A 20,629-nucleotide genomic window follows, 5' to 3' on the forward strand; every position below is an offset into this window, starting at 1 on the left:
TCCCAGAATGCTCCGCTCGTAAGAATGTGCAAATATTATAATGCTGTGTGTGCTGAGGTTGATATTTTTCAGAATAATATTTGTAAATTTAAAAAGATAGTTCATAGTAAATACTTGTAACCTTAATTACTAATTTAATTGATTAATGTATATGTATATACATGTGTGTGTGTGTTGTATATATATATTTTTTCCTTTATTTTTTATTTTTTTGTCATTCGGTTTGATATGTGTATGTTGTTTAGTTGATATTTAGTGTAAATGCTGTGTACAGATATAACTGGAAGTCAGATTTTTAAATGTTGTTTAGTATGTAATAATTTTATGTATGTAGTCAGTCTGTTTTCTGTTTTTGTACCTTAATGTGAAAATAAAATAAAATAAAAAATAAAGGGTGACAAGACTTTTAATTTACATAACAGAACAACTAAATACCTTATGCCCATGATCGATCAGTACAAGCTCACAAAATGTGATAATCTAGCGCATCCATTATTTTTATCAGGCTTTAGTATAAAACTATAACAAGTATTTAAAAAAACACTGTACAAAAATAGTATACACCTTAGATTGATGAGCTGGTTACTTTGTATCGAATTTTAGTTAAATAAATATGTAATGTGGAGGATGTAATGCTTTGAGCCGTATATTGTGAAAAACAAAAGAAACTTGGCGATTTAAGTGACGGAGGATTTTATTGTGATCCTCTGCTTGATTTGAAAACAATTTTTTTACAAGTATCTATCTTGCAATTAGTCAGCTAGACTATGAGCATATGTGTTGAGATCTGTTAGGCGTTTAGAGCAAAATTACCATCAGTACTGATCCACTCTGTCAGCTGTCTATCTATTTGTGTTTATCAAGACTTAAGGTTTGTCGCCTTTTAAGCCTATTTATTAGGTCCGGTATGCTTAGTTGCGTGGCGTGTCCATATGATTATTATTAATCCATATTCCATCTTCATAAACATTATATGGGTTCATTTAAGCGAAGATTACATCTCCTGGACAAATGTGACCCCTTCAATAACTTACTCAACAACATCTGTAAAATTCTTTTAAATAATTTCCATAGAAGCTATCAAGGACATTTCAAAATAATGATAATAGCGATTAAGACTCAAATCAAGGCTGTGGGCGCTGAGTACTTTTGCAAAGACGCCTGATGTATTCATGGCATGCATGACAGTGCAATAAACGTCTAGCTAATGTCACTTCGTAAATATTCATTGGTAGCGTGTAGGCCTGCACTTATAGTCGAGGTTGTGGCGCATTAGACAATGAAATTTGCATAGACGGGCGTTCCTAACTGTCATCCCGAACATTCACATTAACTAATCCGAACACATGGATCCGATACACTTCCATTAGTAATGCTTTAATTAATTCATTGAATTAGTTACATCTGATTAAATGCTGATACATTTAAAAAGGTACATATTTCAAAGACGTCTGTGTTATAACTTTGTTTTTAATCATTTGTGTATTACAAGCGTGATTATCATTATAAATGATAGCTCGATTTAAAACCAAAGAAAAAACTGTGTAATAAATAGATATCTGATTCAGGGATTCAATTTTTTGGACGTCGTAAACACTTATCTGTCGTTACTAACTTAATTTTATTAAAATTGTCGATCTTTGATCAACTGCCATATTTATATTATACTCAATTGAAACCCTTTTTTATATCTCTGCCTTAATTATTATACACATGATTATCATCTGTTTTAAATTAAAAGATATAAACAATATTTCTAGTGTATGTGGAAGAAATTGCTTTCAGAAGTAAGACCACCCATTTAAATAGTTTGGCATTTTTTCGTGTGTTTTGTGTTATTATCATTAAACTACTGTCTTTAAAAAAAATAACATGTTGAGATCGTTCAGCAGTAGCAGTCTTTTGTTTTCCTGGGCTTGATGCATTGTTCAGGCTCTTCCATACTTTAACAATATGAGAAACGGTACGAAGTGGTTTCAGTTACAGAAACAGGAAGAATATGCAGTTAGTCCTTAGTCAAACCATCTGTTTCAATTAAATCGTACAAGTAATCTGTAGTTTGACTCCTACAATCCGTTCGGTTACAAACGCATTTGCATAGTGAATATTTATGACAATCAAACGGGAACACGGAATAACTAAAATTTCAAAGTCGTGTTTTACGTAAAGAACTTTTTACCTTCGCATAATAAGCAAAAACTTTTCGAGAACAACTTCCGAACATAGGAATGTTACAATATAATAATATAAAATAATACACATGGCTGCACAATATATTTTATTTATTTATTTACACTTCGTTGCAAAGAAACAGAAATAAAACAATACTTAAAAATTACAAGGGATGCAACGGGCGGCCTTATCGCTAACAAGCGATCTCTTCCAGGCAGCCCTGGTATATGTTTCAAAACGCGATTTAATGTATCGTCTGTGATGCCAGTGTTGACGTTTTAGTGTTTTTAGATTGTTCGTGAAATCGATATAAATTTCAACCTTATTAATAGCTTTAATGTGAATACAAAAGTGAACTTTTTTATACGATAAAAAAGTTACTTTGCTATTATTCCAAATTACACATATAATCATTTGTATATTTACACATTATAATATGCCTATGAAGATATAATTAATGCTTTTAATAAACAATTGATCAGTTACCTTCCCTACAATAATTTGTCGGTGAAAAATTGAATAATTAAATAAATCATTAAACAAATAAACGCAAATATTCATTGTGTATTCCAGATGTGTTGCAATAACGCTCTTACATCGCTGGTCCCCCTTAATTCCATTCTTCCAAGGCACGGGACGACTTACGCTAAGTTGAAACTCATGTTGCTCGCCGCTAACTTATTACGACAAAGTTCTTTATACTTTCCCTTATTGTAAGTATTAAGTAGTGTGATTTCAACGGGAGTTTATATAATAAAAATAATATGAAAAATGCCTACGTATGACTGAAAAGGAATACAGCTATAATATTTAAAATGTAATTTTGAATATTGTCACTTAAAGCCTGCATTGCACATATGATTATTTTGTTTTAAACAGTTGATACCCGCGTCAATATAAATTATAAAAATTTTTTTTTTTTGGCGGCGCGCCACCACGCAGAGGGCTGGCAACACACATGCGAGCCCTCTGGCATTGAGTGTCCATGGGCGTCGGTATAACTAAACATCAGGTAAGCTTCCGATACGCTTATGAATATGGTTCAATAAGCTATTAGTATACTTATATGTATGCATATATATCGCAAACCTGTCCAAAATGTACAAAAATACAATTGCTATACAAAGTTTAACGATCAGAAAATGTTTTGTAACTAGAGAATATAAGATTTTTATAAAAATCGTTTTGTGCATCGCAGACATCGGGAAGCGAGCACTTAACCGCGTAATGCCAGTAAAAGGTTCAATGGTCGATTCTCATCTTACTGTTTATTTAAGAGGAAAATTTAACGATCATTATCTCAAATATCACCGATACAAAGTAAAGTGGACTTAAAGCTAGATGACTGTTTAAATTTATTTAATCGGTTGTAAAAAAAATACAAATGCGTTTTTACATACATAAAGAAAAAATGCTCGATCTATCTGTTGAGCCTGACACACGCTGTCGACTTTTTTATCTAAGGCAACCCGGATTTCTGACGATTCACCGTTCGAGCTAATGTTAAATGCGCACATAGAAAGCCTATTGGTGCACAACCGGGTATCGAACCAACGACCTCAGTGATGACCGTAGCACGCTGAAGCCACTGCTCTAATAAGTATGCTTAACTAAAAAAAAACATCGGCTAGCTTAGTTTATTCGCTTCGCATTCGGCAATGGCATATAACTTTAATAATAATAATTTTTATTCGAATAATTTTCCACGTCGATCTAAAATCATAGAATAAAGGGCGCTCATTAAATTCCATTGCATTTGGCATCTGAATTGGTTTCCCTGAGCCATAGAAACTGGCAGGGTTCCTCCGGATGTGGCTGCCCTCAGGGCTCGGCCGTTTTCACGTTTTAACGCCTCCGATAATGAGGTTCTGTTGAAGGAACTCGGCGAACTGACTGCTCGGTAATTGTTCGCTTAACGTTTCATCTATTCCACACCTCTCTTAATTATTCGTTATAACTGAATATGATTTTCTGATGGCGGTATCGAAAAGGTTATTTATAAATAACTTTAGTATATTGAACTATACATAATTGAATTGAGAAAAAAACTAAAAATTCATTTGGAAGCATCGTAAAAGTGCCATCGCATATGCCGCTTTCCACTCGTCTTTATAAAATATGTAGCAATAAAAGCCGCTCGGACAATATCCGGCAATGTTAGGATACGTTTATTGTTTGGGCCTCATGTCGCGGCCGATGCTGCAACAAATCGTTACTCGAACCTTCATAAAGTGACCAGTATTTGTCCTGCGATTTTGGGCCAATTATCCTCAAGTCGTGTTTGGCATCTTGTAAGATGAATATTAAGTATACCTACAATATAATGAAAGATGACACGATACGGGGAGATTTCGAGATGATTTCTGAGATGCAATAGGTGAATAATTAATGATAATTCTTAATTGAGTTCTTTGATATAACTGTCAATGTTTAAAGAACTTTATTTCTCATTACAAAAATGTGTTTTATTTACATCAGAAAATTAATATGTATATACGAGCAAGACATACGTCGCCATTAGCCGTCCCAATTTTAGTCTCCTATTTTCACACTAACATGCATCTTTAATGCCTGTTTGAATTTGTCACATAATACAATACATAGTTATTGTTTCTGAGTGATTTCATTTTAATGAGAAAAATTTGTAATTGCTCTATACACTCGTACTTTCAAAGGAATCTGAAGCAAAAATACTAATTTTAATATGGCAGGTTCTGAAACAGGAATAACATTAACGAATAAAAAAGACATCAAATCAAGAAGAATCATAATAAACCAAAAGAATTGTGGATTTTGCAAGAAGTGACTGAAAGCGTTGAAAACTAAATTTTGGCCAAAACGTTTTATCAATGAAAGTCCCAAAAGTAAATATTAAATATTAAAATAACTTGTTTCATCAGTATCCATATCGCATTGGCGATTACAAAGAGTGGCGGAGAGTTTATTGCCAGTTCTTCTCTTCCGTTCTACGCCCTTGATTTGAGAACTGGCAGTAAATGTAAAATTAGAATCATTTAATATTTATTTTTTTGACGTTCATAAGTGTTACCTATGAATACATGTTACCTATATGAATAAATAAATTTTGACTTGGACTTTGCAAAAAAAATATATACCAACTTATGTAAGCGAAATGCTCGACCCAAATGTAACGAAAACCTAACTTGAAACTTTGAAATTCCTATGAAACCGACTAAAATTAACATATACAAATCAACAGAATCACTACGAGAATAAAGAACAATACGAACACACGATAGATTAAAACTTTCCCACTCCAGTGTAGTGGTCACGACACTCGACGCCAGTAAAGTTAATATAAAACTGGATTCGTCGTGTGGTTTCGGCAGTTGTTAGTTGTTAGAACTTAAAATGTACACGTAAAATAGTTTTAGCAGAATAATACAGTGTAAATTAATAAAATAGGACGTGTGATGACAAGGCAAGTCGTAACAATGATAACAAAAGGGAATGTTTAGGTGGTGTGGTCATTTATAACAGAATACAGATGCATGAGAAGCAGTAAACAAGTACATAGCCTATTGATGTTGATGTCGATGGTGATGTGGATGGTGATGGTGATGTCGATGGTGATGTCGATGGTGATGTCGATGGCGATGGGTAGGCCTTGTCGAAAACGGAAACGTGGTGACTGGTGGTGCGCGGCAAAAACTGCCTTAGACAACGATCAGTTGTGAAACGACGGATGTCGAGGTTTAGGAATTTCGTATTCTTCCTTGACGTTCCATGAAGAAACTCGGTACATATTCGTACTATAAGCATTTTCAGAATTTTAGTATCACACAGAACTTATTCCCACGAACAAATTCTGGATGTTTTTAACCTTGCTAAAATGTGCTTTGATACACCGACGTTACGATCACGATAAATAAGACAAATTAACGGAATTTTCGTAGCCCATTCAAATTACTCCGTTTGATGGTAGATTAATTATCACAGTTGCAATTTAACCGCAATCTTGATTTTAAAGTATGTGTAAAACTCCCAGCCTTAATTAAAACTCCGCAACGCTATATTTTATTGAATATGCACTTGACATTGCAAGTAGCTGCCGTAATGGCATCATTAATTATACTTTCAATAAAATATCATACATACGTTTTTTAATTAACTTTAAAGGATTTATAAAGTTCCGTAATGTATATATATTTGTAACGTTTACATTATGACGTAATTGCATTGCAGAGAGAAAATAAACATTACAGAAATGGGACATGGCGTCGTGATAAATACTTTTTATCTTCTTTAAGGCAGTTTAAAAACCAGCTGACTACTGAGTATTTCCCGACCTGAGGGTCCTTCATAAGCATACCACTTTAAAGGCGCACACATTGAGAGTGTCCATGGGCAGGAATATCACTTATAAGAAGAGCCTACTGCCCATTTGCCCCTTGTTCAATAAAAAAGAACCTTTATCCCTTTTGTTTCCTTTATCTGTTTTCTATGTCTGACACTGACTGTCGGATGACGCCAATGCATTGGTGCAGAACGGATGGACAATCACGCCTTACCACTCCTGATTAAATCCTCCGATAATGTAATGGACGTAAAAAACCAACAATGAAACCATAAACGGGTAAAGATAAAACGAATTCAAAATTTCACAGCGTTGAAAGTGAAGCAAAAAATGAAGTTAGCAAATGAGGTCGCAACTCTGATAGCCCGCTCGGAAGCTAGTGTAAGCATAAATTAAAACAAGTGTTACTACAAAAACTTGATAAATGGCTCTTCACAGGCGGCGCGGGGGAAAAAGAATGACAGCAACTCCACTGTTTCATTTTACGAAACTGGCGACATCTGGCGATTTCAGGGCGAATGAACCTGACCGCTTCGACTCGTAAGGCTTTTGTTTTAATGATTCTCCTTTGTATTGGATTATCCATTATTGAATACTCACGTTAGAAAAATATAACTGATCCCAAGCTTATTTTTAAGGAAATAATAGCCAATAAAATAGACTCAGAAAGCCTTCTATAAGGTGTTATCTACAACAATTTCATTTATCGTAACTAAATCTATGTGTAATTGTATTAAATCAGAATGGATCAAACACGGAATTGAATTTAAAAATGGAATTTCGATGTAATTCCGAAAATTCGCCATCCTAATGCAAATGCCATTGTTAGGCAGAGGAAATAAAATTTTGCGCTGCAAGTGAAAAGTGCGGTAGATTTGGACAAAGCGACGCAAGGCAGGAGAATTACGGTAGAGCGGTTATCGTTGCACGCCGCCGAATTTCCCAACCGTAGCTAACCGTACACCGAGCACTTGCTTGCTACGTAAATCTACAATTTCTACTGCAACCTTATAAAATCCCAAAAATCCAGGGGAATCCGTAGCGTATTTTCTAATGTAATTGGTTTAGTAAATGTTTATCCACAGTATATTCCAACGAAATACCGTTTTCATACTACAAATGTAAGTCACGGAAAACGGCAATTTTATCCATCCCTACTTATAAACAACTACTTACTAACAAAACAAATCTCGTCCATAAGAATTTAATATGTAACTCGTGGCGCATTTGCATTGCTCTCAAACTCCATGTATTGTCGAGCGTAATAAATTCAACGAGACGACATTGCAAGATGCCTGCGGAATGTTATACAGGTCGCTACAGCGTTTATAAAACCGCAGTACAGCGCTATTAGACACCGAGTACGTACAGGGGAATGCTAAGTCCCCTTGTGAACGCAATAAAGCGACAAATACGTTGCATCTGAGTGTCGGAATCAAGCTTCCGTTAAGCTTTCTAAGCTCTCCAAAAATCATTCAATTACGCTATCACTTCGAGAGTATGTATTTATTACAAATAATTATATTGTCTTTTATTAACGTGGCTTTTACACATTGAAAGTTTTGAACACACAAAAAAATTTGAATTTCAGAAAGAAATCTGAGGCTCAGAACTAAAAAAGGTTGTGGCGCCACTGATTTATTTATTGCATTGATTGGTTTTAAATAAGGATATTTAATGTATGTCCGGCATTGTATGGAAAACGAAAGAGTGTGTGTTATCTCCGGGTATTTTTAAAATATATAAGCCTGAACTATCATGGACACAAGTTGTGTAATCCTCAAAGCCTCCCTTTAATTGGTTTACCGCAGACCTCTATTAACGAAATAAGATGGGAAATCAGAGTATTAGCATAACAGTGAATTCAATTACGGTTCACAAAGAGGATTACAACTTTAACAATGAGGGAAAAGTTAGCGGAGGCCCGATGAACTAACGTGGAATAATCAAAATTTGAATGAGTACGATCATCAAGTTAAAATTAAATTTTGATTCGACCCACTCACCCTCGTTTTGCCGAACTATTTTATTAAATATAAACTATACGCTGATTTTTAATTCCGTAGAATTCTAACAGCTGTCATATTTTGCCATTTCAGAGATTACAAACCTTACGGCCTGGGACATTTTTCAATTTCAATACGAGTGTAAACATCTGAGTCTATACATACATTTTATTTGTATCCATTTTTTCTTGAATATTAAAAGTGCTTTTACTGATAGTGATAATTACGTCCCTTTTCAAAACAAAACCGTAAAAAATAAAATTTTACAGCTAACATTTTTTAAAGGTTTACTAAACTTCAAATTATATACCAGCTAAGGAATAAAATAAATAAATTAAAATCAATTAGATATATTGGTCGTAATATTGAAAGTTTTGTATTAGGTACATACATAAGTACATAGGTAATTAAATACATATTTAGATTTACCTTTATCGATAAAACAAAAAACGTTAATTTATTACCTTCAAACTTATCCCCTATTCGGTGGAAAACTTTTTTAGTACACTTATGAAATGTCAGAATTCTACGGAATTAAAGAATGCTTGCAGTATTACGTACGTTATAAATGCCGCGTAATTTACGAAATACAGGCAACTATACGTCTCCGTATCTTACGAAATCTTGTACTAATCTATGACTCTATAAGGTGAAATCATAAAGCACTCGTTAGGTGCTGAATGCTATTTCCTTGAGCTTGTCAATTATACGCACTAAATGCCAGCACGGATACATCGCACCACATAAATTCTTGTTACCCGCAAAACAGCGGCCGACCTATCGCGATGGACTAGTTACTAAACCGTTCTCCCGCTAACAACTGTCTTTGCGGGCGAAACAAAGATTTCCGCTAACAATACTGATAAATTACCAGCAATGCTTCGCAGACAACAGATACCTATCTCTAATTTACTCCGAACAAAACGTACAAGAGTTGGCAATTTGCCACCAGCTCTTTACGCACTCTTTAAGATGCCATTAGCGTAAACTTGTATTGCATTAAACATAGTAGTTTAACTTGCACCGACGCCGGCGATCTCGTTTATTCCATTGAAATAACAAATTCATAGAACTGGTTTGAAAATGGCTTTCTTGAAAAGCTCTTAGCTTAGACGGACTTTTACAATTCACCTATATATCCGTCAACCATGTACTTAGGAATTTACGTAAACACTCTAGACGGGTGAAACTCGTGAAAGGCGTGAGCGAACAATGCTCTTGCGCAACGAGCGATCACCGAACAATACCTAGTTTAATAGAGCCATTCGTCGCCGCATCGCTTATTCATCCACGCCCCCGATGTACTGGCATCCGTCGCGATTGATGTCCTCGCCAACCAAATGCCACATTTGAATATAATAATACTAAACACTTCATTATTGTCGAGTTGACAAAGGTATCGAAATTTCTTCAGAGGCCTTTGACCTATTAAGTACCCAATACACAACCGTCAATCAAATTTAGAATAGGTTAAACCTCTATACGAGAGAAGATTAGGACATTTTTGTTAATAATATTTCTTGAAAACAGTGCAAAATACAAGAGTGAGATTGTGATCGCTGTTTATTCAACTGATAAGCCATAGGCAACACGTTGAATATACTCATAGGGAATGATAAATGAGAAGTGTTGTGCTATATCACATTCATTATTGCCTCACGCATGGGCTTATCAAAAACTTGTTGCCGCCGCGAGCCTGCCTATAAAACTATCATTTGGCTACGACCGCCACCTCGGGGACTCGTTTTAGATGACATATCTCATTCGTAACTGATCTTATTATTCACTGCATCTGTATGCATCGTGGAAAAAAAACGTATGGCATTCAGGGTCTGCCGAGATAAAGTTAATGCATAGCATTTTTTATCAACTCGGGTAACTATAAGTATTTATTTATTTTTCATTTATACAGTATTTTTTTCTTTTGTTATTAAATCTATCTACCGGACTGAGACTAATAAGCCTATATAGTCTGTCTCACTGTAGACATTGACTGTATTCTCCATATTTGGTCTTTTCGGTCTTTATTTATAAGAGTTTTCTATTGCCTCTAACTAAAATCGTTTTATTTCAGTTCAGTTCATAAATACACCTATATATTTGGCATCACTCTTAGCGAAATTCTTTCGATAATGTTTCCGTTATTCCGTTATACATTTTTTTAAGAAGATTCTACAAGGAAGGCTTAACTCTAGAAGCCGCAAAAAACCAGGTCCCAGAAGCATCGATTATCTTAACATAAAATTATTCCGATAATAATATTGAGAACATTTCCTACTATTCGTAGTAAATAAAACGGTACCATACAGACCAGAACAGTTAGCCTTTTGTAGGAAAATTATCTGTCTCAGGTAATCATAAACATCAGTGTTCCGGATCCCCGTACAAGAACACGATCATACAACCAAATAAGCGTTTAAATCGCATAGTAGTCACGAGAATGCTAACAATCGTTCAATATATATAACGCACAACAATCGAGATGTCATTTTAAACCACCCACTCGCGAACAAATATGGCCGGACACATCTCAAAAGTTTCTTGAATACCAAGTCTCACTCCAGACCATCTGCTTTGTAAACTAACGATGCATACACGTTTACATATAAGGTGATCATAAAGCGGTCAAAATGGTAGCTGATCCATTATGTTGTATCATTAAATATCCAACCACAGTACATGAAGGTGAATTAATTAGGATTAAATATTTCTACAATCCAAGGTATGAACAACCAAAGTCATACATCAATTTTGAATATCTAATTGGATAAATCTATAAAATCTAAATTAGACGTACATTAAATTTAAAACTTCCGATAATTAACATTAACAATTCGTTGCAAGTATACAGAAATATACTACAATTAAAGTTAAACAACTTAGGCATCTTATAAAACTCGTAAAACAACCAAAATATAAATGCTCAATTACGTAAGGAAAATAAACACGTGTTTTCGAATAATTATGTCAGTTCACAGAAGTAACGATGTATGAAATTGTGGAATACACAAAGAAATTATTGTATTTATCGACACGAAACACAACCGCAGGAATTGGCAATATAATTTTCACATTAAAATGACTTTTAAATATATTTGTTGGTTACCCAGTCACGCGAAACGGCTGTAATATTTATTGATTACGTGTAAAATAGCGGATTGTGGATGCGTAAGATAGAAGATTCCTTATATGGAATGGAGATATTTATATTCCTTAGATCTTTTGTAAGTGACACAATAGCGCATCTATACTCTAGGGTCGTCAACTGAGCATATTTAAAATGAATTCGTGGCGCTAAAACTTTTTTAGGAATTTATGAATATGCATAATCATTCTAATCGCAAGCAGATGATTGAAAAAAACACACCATCGACTTTTTGGGTCTCTAGCCGGTCTCACGATTTCTTTACATGCAAATGATAAATGCGCACATAGAAAAAGTCTATTGGTACACATCTGGGAATCGAACCAACAACCGTTGTGAGTCGCTTCCTGAAGTCTAACACTAACACCGCTTATAAATAAAGTATATTGCTACGATTATTAACAGCATAGATCTGAGTATTTGTATTTCTTAGTATGCATGCATGCAACAGACATGCATCAAAAGGATAAAACCATTTGAATAGGTGTTACTAAAGTATATAAGTATAATGTATATAGTAAAGTTAGGCTAGATTCATCCATAATGTATCAGTGAAGAGGCAATGTTTAAAAAAGAAACTTGAAATAGATCGCTTATTTGGGAACCCGCTAGTTGTATAATGTATTTTGTTTTTTGCACAAAATACGTCTATGCGGGTGATTATTCATATGTATTTATTTGTCCCTAACAAAACTTGAATTTTTCATACAACTAGGTACGGAAATTCTTCGTAAAATAGCCAACCCTAAAAAGAAATTCACGAACGATAACAAGAGAGCGCGCCTAATTGAAGTTATAGCCTGCGGCTGCCTTTATCTCCTCGAAATACTATATTTACGTATATTATGTACTGAGGGTATATGTAACATATATAATTATCGTAAATATATACGGTTTCACAATACAATACGTGTTTGAACTGAACGCGGAAATAATGTTTGAATTTAGCTCCGTATTAATATCAAATATCTCGTATTGGGAATTTTCCTATGAATAATAAATTGACAGTACTCGTCTCCATATAAAAGATGTATTGTATTTTGTTTTGTATTACAAATGTACGAGAAATTTAACAGCGCCCACTGTGCAAAAGTATCTTTTCTGACATGAGTACTTTGTACGCACGCACTTTCTTTCTTCCAGACAACTCAGACTTAAATAATCTTAATCTTAATATAAAATTATATGGGGCTGCATATTCATTTAGTTTTTTTTTTTATCCCTAATAGCCTAACCCCACACCCCGGGCGAAGTTTTCTCCGGGCCGTGGAAGTTCGACCTAGATTGAAACGCGTGATTGTAAAATTTTTATTTCAAAAAATTGTAGTAAAATATAATTCAAATACTTAATGTCTAATTATCTTATACATGTTTAAGCTCATTACACTTAGTTTAACAGTTTCCAGTGTGGCAACAGCACGCCGCGTCCGAACGCGACACCGAGACATCCATCAGTGTTGTGGGCGTGTTACAGTCCCTGTTTTTCTCCCCCACCTCGTGCCTCGCGACCATACATGGGACAACTAAGCAGACAGTGCAGGGACGTTTGCGGCGTGCTGTTGTCACAGGGACACGAGGGGTCTCGCCTTAGCTCTCCTCTTTGATCCCTTGACGGATAAGGACTCTGTTAGCCGCATCTCACTTCCCTCAGAGAAGCACAAATCTGACGCAAAAATCAATAACCCATATTTTTCCCTTTAGAGTAGAAACTCTTCAGCCGTGGTGTTAAAGTACACAGGCGCTAATTAATTTAGGTTGGCGCCTGGTAGTTAGTACCAGTGACCCCAGAGCTTATGTTTCCTCGCTTAATATCAATATCGCTATGTAAGTGAGAAAATGCGGGAATTAAAGGCAGTGCGTCAAATAGGAATCAAACATCTTAAATTTAATGTAGTATTTTATTTATTTTTTAATCTGTGCTTAGTAAATAAATTAACATCACCATTTCTACATAGATTTTCAAAATTAATTTATTGTTCCTTCATTTCCATTTCGGTTTGTTTATAAATTAATAATGTATGTGACAATTTTTTCGCCTTATCTTACATATATATACGCCTTATATTTCGCCTTATGAATGCGCGCGCGTTTCTTACGTATACGTCCGTTTCTGAAAAGAATTCGATGTATTTATAGACCGATATTGACTTTCAAACCTTATAGTATTATAATAGCGTTCGTATTAACTTATTAACAATTTTTTGTATGAATTAGCAATACGTCAATCATCGGACGTCGTCACTAATAGACAGTGATTTATGGCTCAATCAGCCTTCAGATAAGTATAGGCATTATACACGGAGATCGCTGTTTTAACTCTAACCGATAGCGAAGGATTCAATATGAAAACCCATGCTTCACGCGACATAGGCGATACATTTTCTGGAAAGAAAAAAATAAATACTAACTGGCATAGTAGACCAGGGTCAATAATTTTTGAAACCAAAAAATAATTCTTTGGAAAGGATATTATGGGAAGGGGAAGGGGAAGGCGGTGAAAAAACGGTTTATCTCGATTTTCGCCAAAACTAAAACTCCAATGGAAAAAAATCAAATGGCAAAAAGTTGTAGATAACAAAACGATCTAAAACTTTTGTATTTGCATATTTTTCACATAACCTCAAAATGTATCTAGTCTCGAAAATACGATATCTAGGACAGACTAGGACTGAATGACAGCATCGTAATCCATAGTAAAATTCAACAAGCGCAGAGCACCTATACGAAAAAAACGTTCTTTGTGGCAAACGCCTTTTTTCATGTTACGTACATGGTGTTACACGGCGTAGAATCTCGGACGCTAACAGAGACTATGTCCAAACAACTAGAAAAATTTTAGATCTGAGTTTATCGTCGTATGCTTAAAACATCTTGGACCGTATACGAATTTCAACCGTGGTGTGCAGAAGAACTAAGAAATCCTTATGACGGTTAAGAAAGAGTACCGAGAGTTTTTTACGCCGGCTTTTTCTCTCGGCCAACACCTTCTGTCTTCTTTGCCGATGCGTAGGGATGCCAACAGGCTCAAATTTAATGACGTGGAATAAGTGATATTATTATGATCCTATGTTCCAAAATAAACGTGTTTTATTTTATTTTAAAAATAAGTTTTTTTTTTTTATAGAACAGGGGGCAAACGGGCAGGAGGCTCACCTGATGTTAAGTGATACCGCCGCCCATGGACACCCTCAATGCCAGAGGGCTCGCGAGTGCGTTGCCGGCCTTTTAAGGATTGGTACGCTCTTTTCTTGAAGGACCCTAAGTCGAATTAGTTCGGAAATACTTCAGTTGGCAGCTGGTTCCACTGAGTGGTGGTGCGAAAATAAAAGAAAATAAAAAGTTTGAATATTTCGGGCACGTCTTACTAACTATGCAAGGCAAAGTGGCAGACAGGCGACCTGGCTGCAGACATCGTCTTGGTTGAATCTTAGACAATTACCATGGTCAAATTCATTGACTAAAAGCATCCAAAAAATTAGCCGTGACTAATATAGCTACAACTAACACGCCCCCGGGACACCCTACATCGGTACTTAACTAACCCTTAAACAGTTGAATACTTGTGTACTTCGTTTTCTAGAAGAAAGGAAGATTTCTATACGAAGTGTCTATAATACCTAGGTAACACTGAAAATTTTTAGAAAATGAAAATCGGCTTAATGTAGAAAGTTGCCAATACTTTTATCGTTTTTCGAAGTAATCTCCGTTCCTGGATCCACTGAGAAAAGCAGTGGGCCCATTCTTCCTTCTTGGTCTCTTCTGTGGTATTTTCGTACGTACCGTAACTTCGGGGTTCGTAAAGCGTATACGTCGAATTCATCATCAACACTTTCTATAAATTTGATGTAACTTTTTACTAAACGTATTTAAAGGCTTATTTAAATTACCTGTTAAGTGGTTGCCGGTGAACTCGAAGTCGTCGTCCTGGTCCCAATGCTTCAGCGACAGGTTGGCGAGGGGCGTGGCATTGGCGAACTCCAAATTCGCAAAATGCCAGTCCAGTATCTGGCGATCACGTACCGATAGGTACACGGAGCTGGAAGTAATTTATTAAGAAGTTATGCACGATAACTTTAAAATACTCAAAAACTCTTTAATTACAATTATTTATATTTAAATGTCAGTCACGTGACAGAAAACGGTAAGAATTAATTAAAATTTAGATAGTTTTAAGTTTTGGTAGAAACAAATTCAATTTTTTCTTTTATTTTAATATTCGTAGAAAAAACACAATTTTTTTTTTTTTTCTTAATAAATAAGTGAAATTAGATATTTCTTAAAAATTGAGTCAATTTCAATTTCTTTTAATATTCTTGAAAAAAAAGATAAAGTCAAACATTGTTTTTAATTTTTCTTAATAAACAGGTCTAGTTTAACATTTCTTTTATCTTGTCAATTTGAATAAATTTTTTTAGAAGACATACAAAGCAATATATACCTGGGCGGATTTGTTTCCAACTGTGCCAACTTATCATCAATACTAGCATTCTGTTTAACCATTGCCTCATACTCGTTGCACAGTTTGTTTAACTCGCGGTTAAGTCTTCGCAAGTTAAACTCATGTAATATACCAGCATCTTCAGAAGTGGCTTTATCTTCCGCTAGCAACGCTTCTTTTTCAGCTTTCATAGATTTAAGAAGCTCTCTTATGTCTGACATTCTGAAATTAATTAATTTTTCACTTTTATTAGTATGTAGTAGTTTTAGTATTAGTAGTATTTAGTTTATTAGTATATGTAGTTTTTATTAAAAAAAATTAAATTTAAGATAATGAACACGTTAATTTACGTGTTTACAACGTATACCATGGGAATTGAACTGTGACGCCATTTTGCCTAAAGAAGCGTTTTGGCGGGTTCTTGAAATTATTATCTTTATTAGAATGTTTAATATTTTACACAACTAAAAATAAGAATTTACTTAATTTTTTGTCTATCTGAATTGAATTTTATGTCTACTAATAAATGATAGAAATCAGTTTTAAAGTCTTTGTGTTTTATTTACGTGCTAAACGTTGGAATATGTTACCATGGTTACCATTATTTTTATATAGATTTTAATTTGACATATATTAAAGTGATGTCATTTTTGAAACAGTAAAGTACACCTATTTATAATTTCAGCAATCATAAAGAAATAGATAAGAAAAACTAAACTTACTTGTTAATGTTATTCTTGAGTTTCTCTTGCAAAGTTATGAATGCCTTCAGATGTTGTATCTGTGAACATTAAGATTAATTTACGAGTGGCCAGTTTTATTAATATCAAAATTCATATAATTAACATTAAAATTAGTGCTAAATGCAGTTCCATAGTTGAGTGTTTATTTAGATGTAGTTTCTCTTTCTTTAAAAACGTGTGTACGCTGTGATGAAAAGAGACAGATGATTTAGTACAATTGCACTATTATTTTTATGAAGATTTCATCTTTGATGTTTGATGATGTCACTATCGACATTGAACATTCAATTTAACTTTAATATATTCCATAAATTTAGAAGATTGATTAAAATTGTTAAAATTTTTAAGTTGTAAATAATTGTTTTCTAACTGCAATTTTTATAATAAGAATTATATACCACTTTTTCTTTATAATTCTATCTATAAAAACGAGTCTACTTTAAATTTGGACACTTTAATAACTTCTATCTTGTTTACTGTCCTTATTCTACACATTTTTTCGATTCAAAACCAACAAAATTTGTATGCTTATAATCAAGTTTTGGCTATCATTATTTTTATTACATACGTTAAAATCTCAAGTAGCAATCAAGTTAGGCCCTTATTAAAGGAGCGTATGGACCAATCACGAACCAAGAACTGGTTTTTTTGAAAGTTCACGCAATTTTTTTTTTTATAAAATAGGGAGGCAAACGAGCAAACGGGATGCTCAAAAAGCATTTTTGTTCAGTGTCTTTGAACCTTACCTGTTTATGTTTGACATTCTTCTGTTGCAACTTAATGACCCACTCGAGCGCCTGCCCCAATGAGACTGGAGTGTCGTCGAAGTAATTGAAGTCCACTTGGTGCGAGAGATATGAGGTCGCGTCTAATAAACGGTTGAACTCGCGCTCCACCTGAATCGACCGTCCAGAGATTTTCAAGTGAAATTTCTTTAAGCGCATGAGGGTTACATTTGGGTTGGATCTTATATTCAATACCTTGAATTTGATTATACTGAGTATGTAGGAGTCTCGGGGGACCTTGATTCGAAAACCTCTGTGAGATTTATAGTAATTTATGCTGCTTGAGTTGTAATTTAAGCTAATTAATTTTTTTTTCGATGTTTTGTGCAATATTAGAAATTTGTAAACAATCCGCCAGAACAGTGTGTTAGTGTTACAGTGCAGATTATTCGTTAAAAAGCCGTTACTTTTTACATTTCTGTTGTTTTCTCGTCAATGTGCGTGCTTTTATTTGTTTTTTTTAAACTTGGTGAATTTTGCTTGGTAAACGACCGGCTTATGTGGATGACTTTGAGGACGATGGGCCCGGTTAATGTTAGGTATTATATGTATGTTTTGGTTTATTTTTATTTTTCTACTGCTAAAAATGTTTCTAGTACTTGAAATTGGTTGGGGGTGATAAGTTTACCCTCCCCCGACCTCAAAATCGAGGTATTGAATTGTAAACCTTAACCTTACATTTTTACGCAACGTCACGAAGATGTGCAGCGTTTTTGTCGAAGAAAAGGGAGAGAGCGATTCATGGCCAACCATGAATACTAAAGATAGCAGCATTAATTTAAATTATACGTCGAATTGACAAGCTTCAGAGTTCGATTTTTAAAAACAGTTACCATACAAAAACTGTACTTCTATAGTCTATGTCTTTATAATGCCCATAGTATATAAAATTAACAGTTGCCCGCGCCAGATACAGGCAAAAAAAATGTTTGAAAACACAGATCCTAGTGATTTGAATATATGTTTTATATTACATATTATTTAGTTTATTTTAATTATAGGCGAGGTATGTAATACATAATAAAATTGTAGAATAATCAGTAATTATAAAATTATAAAAAATTACCATTTCGTCCTTATGTTTAGGTACTTGGTTTCCCGTAGCTTCATACAAAGGACACTTTTGCTTTATCTTATGAAGTTCCATGTTCATCTGTACGGAAAGTGTGGTCACAGGATTGCCACCGAGACCCGTCACTACCATAGCACCTGAAAACACCAAATCATACAAAGCTTGAGTTCCAACCATTTTTATTACAATTACTTTGACTCTTAAATAAAAAAAACGTCACTGTAACCAATGGGACACAAGGGATTTTACGAAAATTCAATTCAAATGAAAGAATTTAATTCTTAAGGCAACTAGAATCATTTTTATATTTTAGTTAACGTTTAAAGTGCCATTTTAGGTGGTCTAATTGGCATAAATGATTTTATTTGAATGGCCATATATACAAGTATATAGTACAGGTCTTTGATAATGTATGAATGAAAGTAAGATGATGAAAGTAACTTCACAAATAAGGGGCCGTTCAAGTATTAGGTAAGCAGATTTAAAGCTCTCAAAAATAATAGTACATAAACGTATTAATTTTCGAGCATAGACAATGTAAAATAATAACTGTGTTGACGTAATCACCAAATCTATAATTTATTATCAGTCATAAATATAACAAATAAATTACGTAATTATTGTTACCTATCCAGTAAATATTATTAGTACTAGACCATACATAAAGATTTAAAGGCGTAAAAAGAACATCATATTTAGTAAAGTTAGTACATATATATAATCAATAAATAAAATTTTAAAAATTAACATACCAAGATCAGCGACATATGGCCCTTTCCTATATGTGACTATGCGTCCACCAACACGTTCCCTTCCTTCTAAAATAACAACTTCACACCCAAACGACTGCAGCTGCCGAGCTGCTGCCAACCCCGAAACACCTGAATTATTTTCAAATTCGTAAGCGATTAAAAAAATATTCTACTTATGTGAATTTTGTCTAAAAAAAATTTTTATTTATAGTATTAATGTTGGTATGCGGTGAAGATCCTCCAGTAATGAACACTTCCTTTGATTGGGCAATGTGAAAATAGCGGTTTCTTCATAAATACTTTTTAGTGGTAACCTTTTTGTTAAACTTTTTAAATTTTGTCGTGGGCAGAGGGGCATTATATTCATCGCCTCACACACCATAGATTATAGAACAACGCCATCCATTTTTTTATTAAACGCTCAGCATATTGGTAAAAGAACAACAATATACAAGTTTTAATGTGACACTTATAGGCAAACATGACTTACATGACCCATACAAATATTAAACATAACAATTAAAATTAAAAAAACTAAACGAAAACCGATTTTAAAGTGTTAGGAGAGCATATTCCACTTCAAAGATTAACTTTGAGAGCAGTATGTTTATGGTTTTGTCTTGTTATAATATATATAAACTAGTGACCCGCCCCAGCTTCGCACGGGTGCAATGTTGATGAAAAGCAGGTTTTTATTATGTATTGTTATTTTCGTCGCTGGAAAGCTCCGATAATATACGCGTTCGATCGCTGCTAAATAAGCTGTAATGGGCTGAATAGATCTATATTAAATGAACAATGTATTCAAGGTATTTAATTGGTTAAGGATTAGAAAAAGTAAATGACAAAAAAGTTATTGTGGGTTGTCCATAAGAGATAGACAGATACAATCACGGACTTTTCTGTAGACCTTTTTAATGTGTACAATACTTAGTACATTATTTTGATAAAACTCGTAGGGTTCAGCCTGCGTTTGCAATGTAAGCGGAAAAAATGTAATTATTTACGACATCACATTAGAAACCTCAAAAATAACAGTACCTCTCCACTATTTAATGGATGTTATTATACTATAAATTCCTCTTGAATCACTCTATCTATTAAAAAAAAACCGCATCAAAATCCGTTGCGTAGTTTCAAAGATTTAAGCATACAAAGGGACATAGGGACAGAGAAAGCGACTTTGTTTTATACTATG

General features: G+C 34.2%; 1 protein-coding gene across 1 annotated transcript in view; it reads right to left on the bottom strand.

Moving 5' to 3' along the window:
- The window catches only part of LOC110998007 (lysine-specific histone demethylase 1A), a 318,450-nt gene that overhangs the window by 295,735 nt on the left and 2,086 nt on the right, over window positions 1-20,629 (bottom strand). Inside the window, exons 5-10 of the mRNA XM_045634594.1 lie at window positions 19,432-19,560; window positions 18,674-18,816; window positions 17,569-17,718; window positions 16,802-16,860; window positions 16,080-16,301; window positions 15,529-15,677 (exon numbers count right to left, since the gene is read on the bottom strand). Coding sequence (XP_045490550.1) covers window positions 15,529-15,677; window positions 16,080-16,301; window positions 16,802-16,860; window positions 17,569-17,718; window positions 18,674-18,816; window positions 19,432-19,560 — 852 coding nt within the window. The remainder of the gene's footprint in view (window positions 1-15,528; window positions 15,678-16,079; window positions 16,302-16,801; window positions 16,861-17,568; window positions 17,719-18,673; window positions 18,817-19,431; window positions 19,561-20,629) is intronic.

Source organism: Pieris rapae, chromosome 3 (genome assembly GCF_905147795.1).
Source record: "Pieris rapae chromosome 3, ilPieRapa1.1, whole genome shotgun sequence".
NCBI lineage: Eukaryota > Metazoa > Arthropoda > Insecta > Lepidoptera > Pieridae > Pieris > Pieris rapae.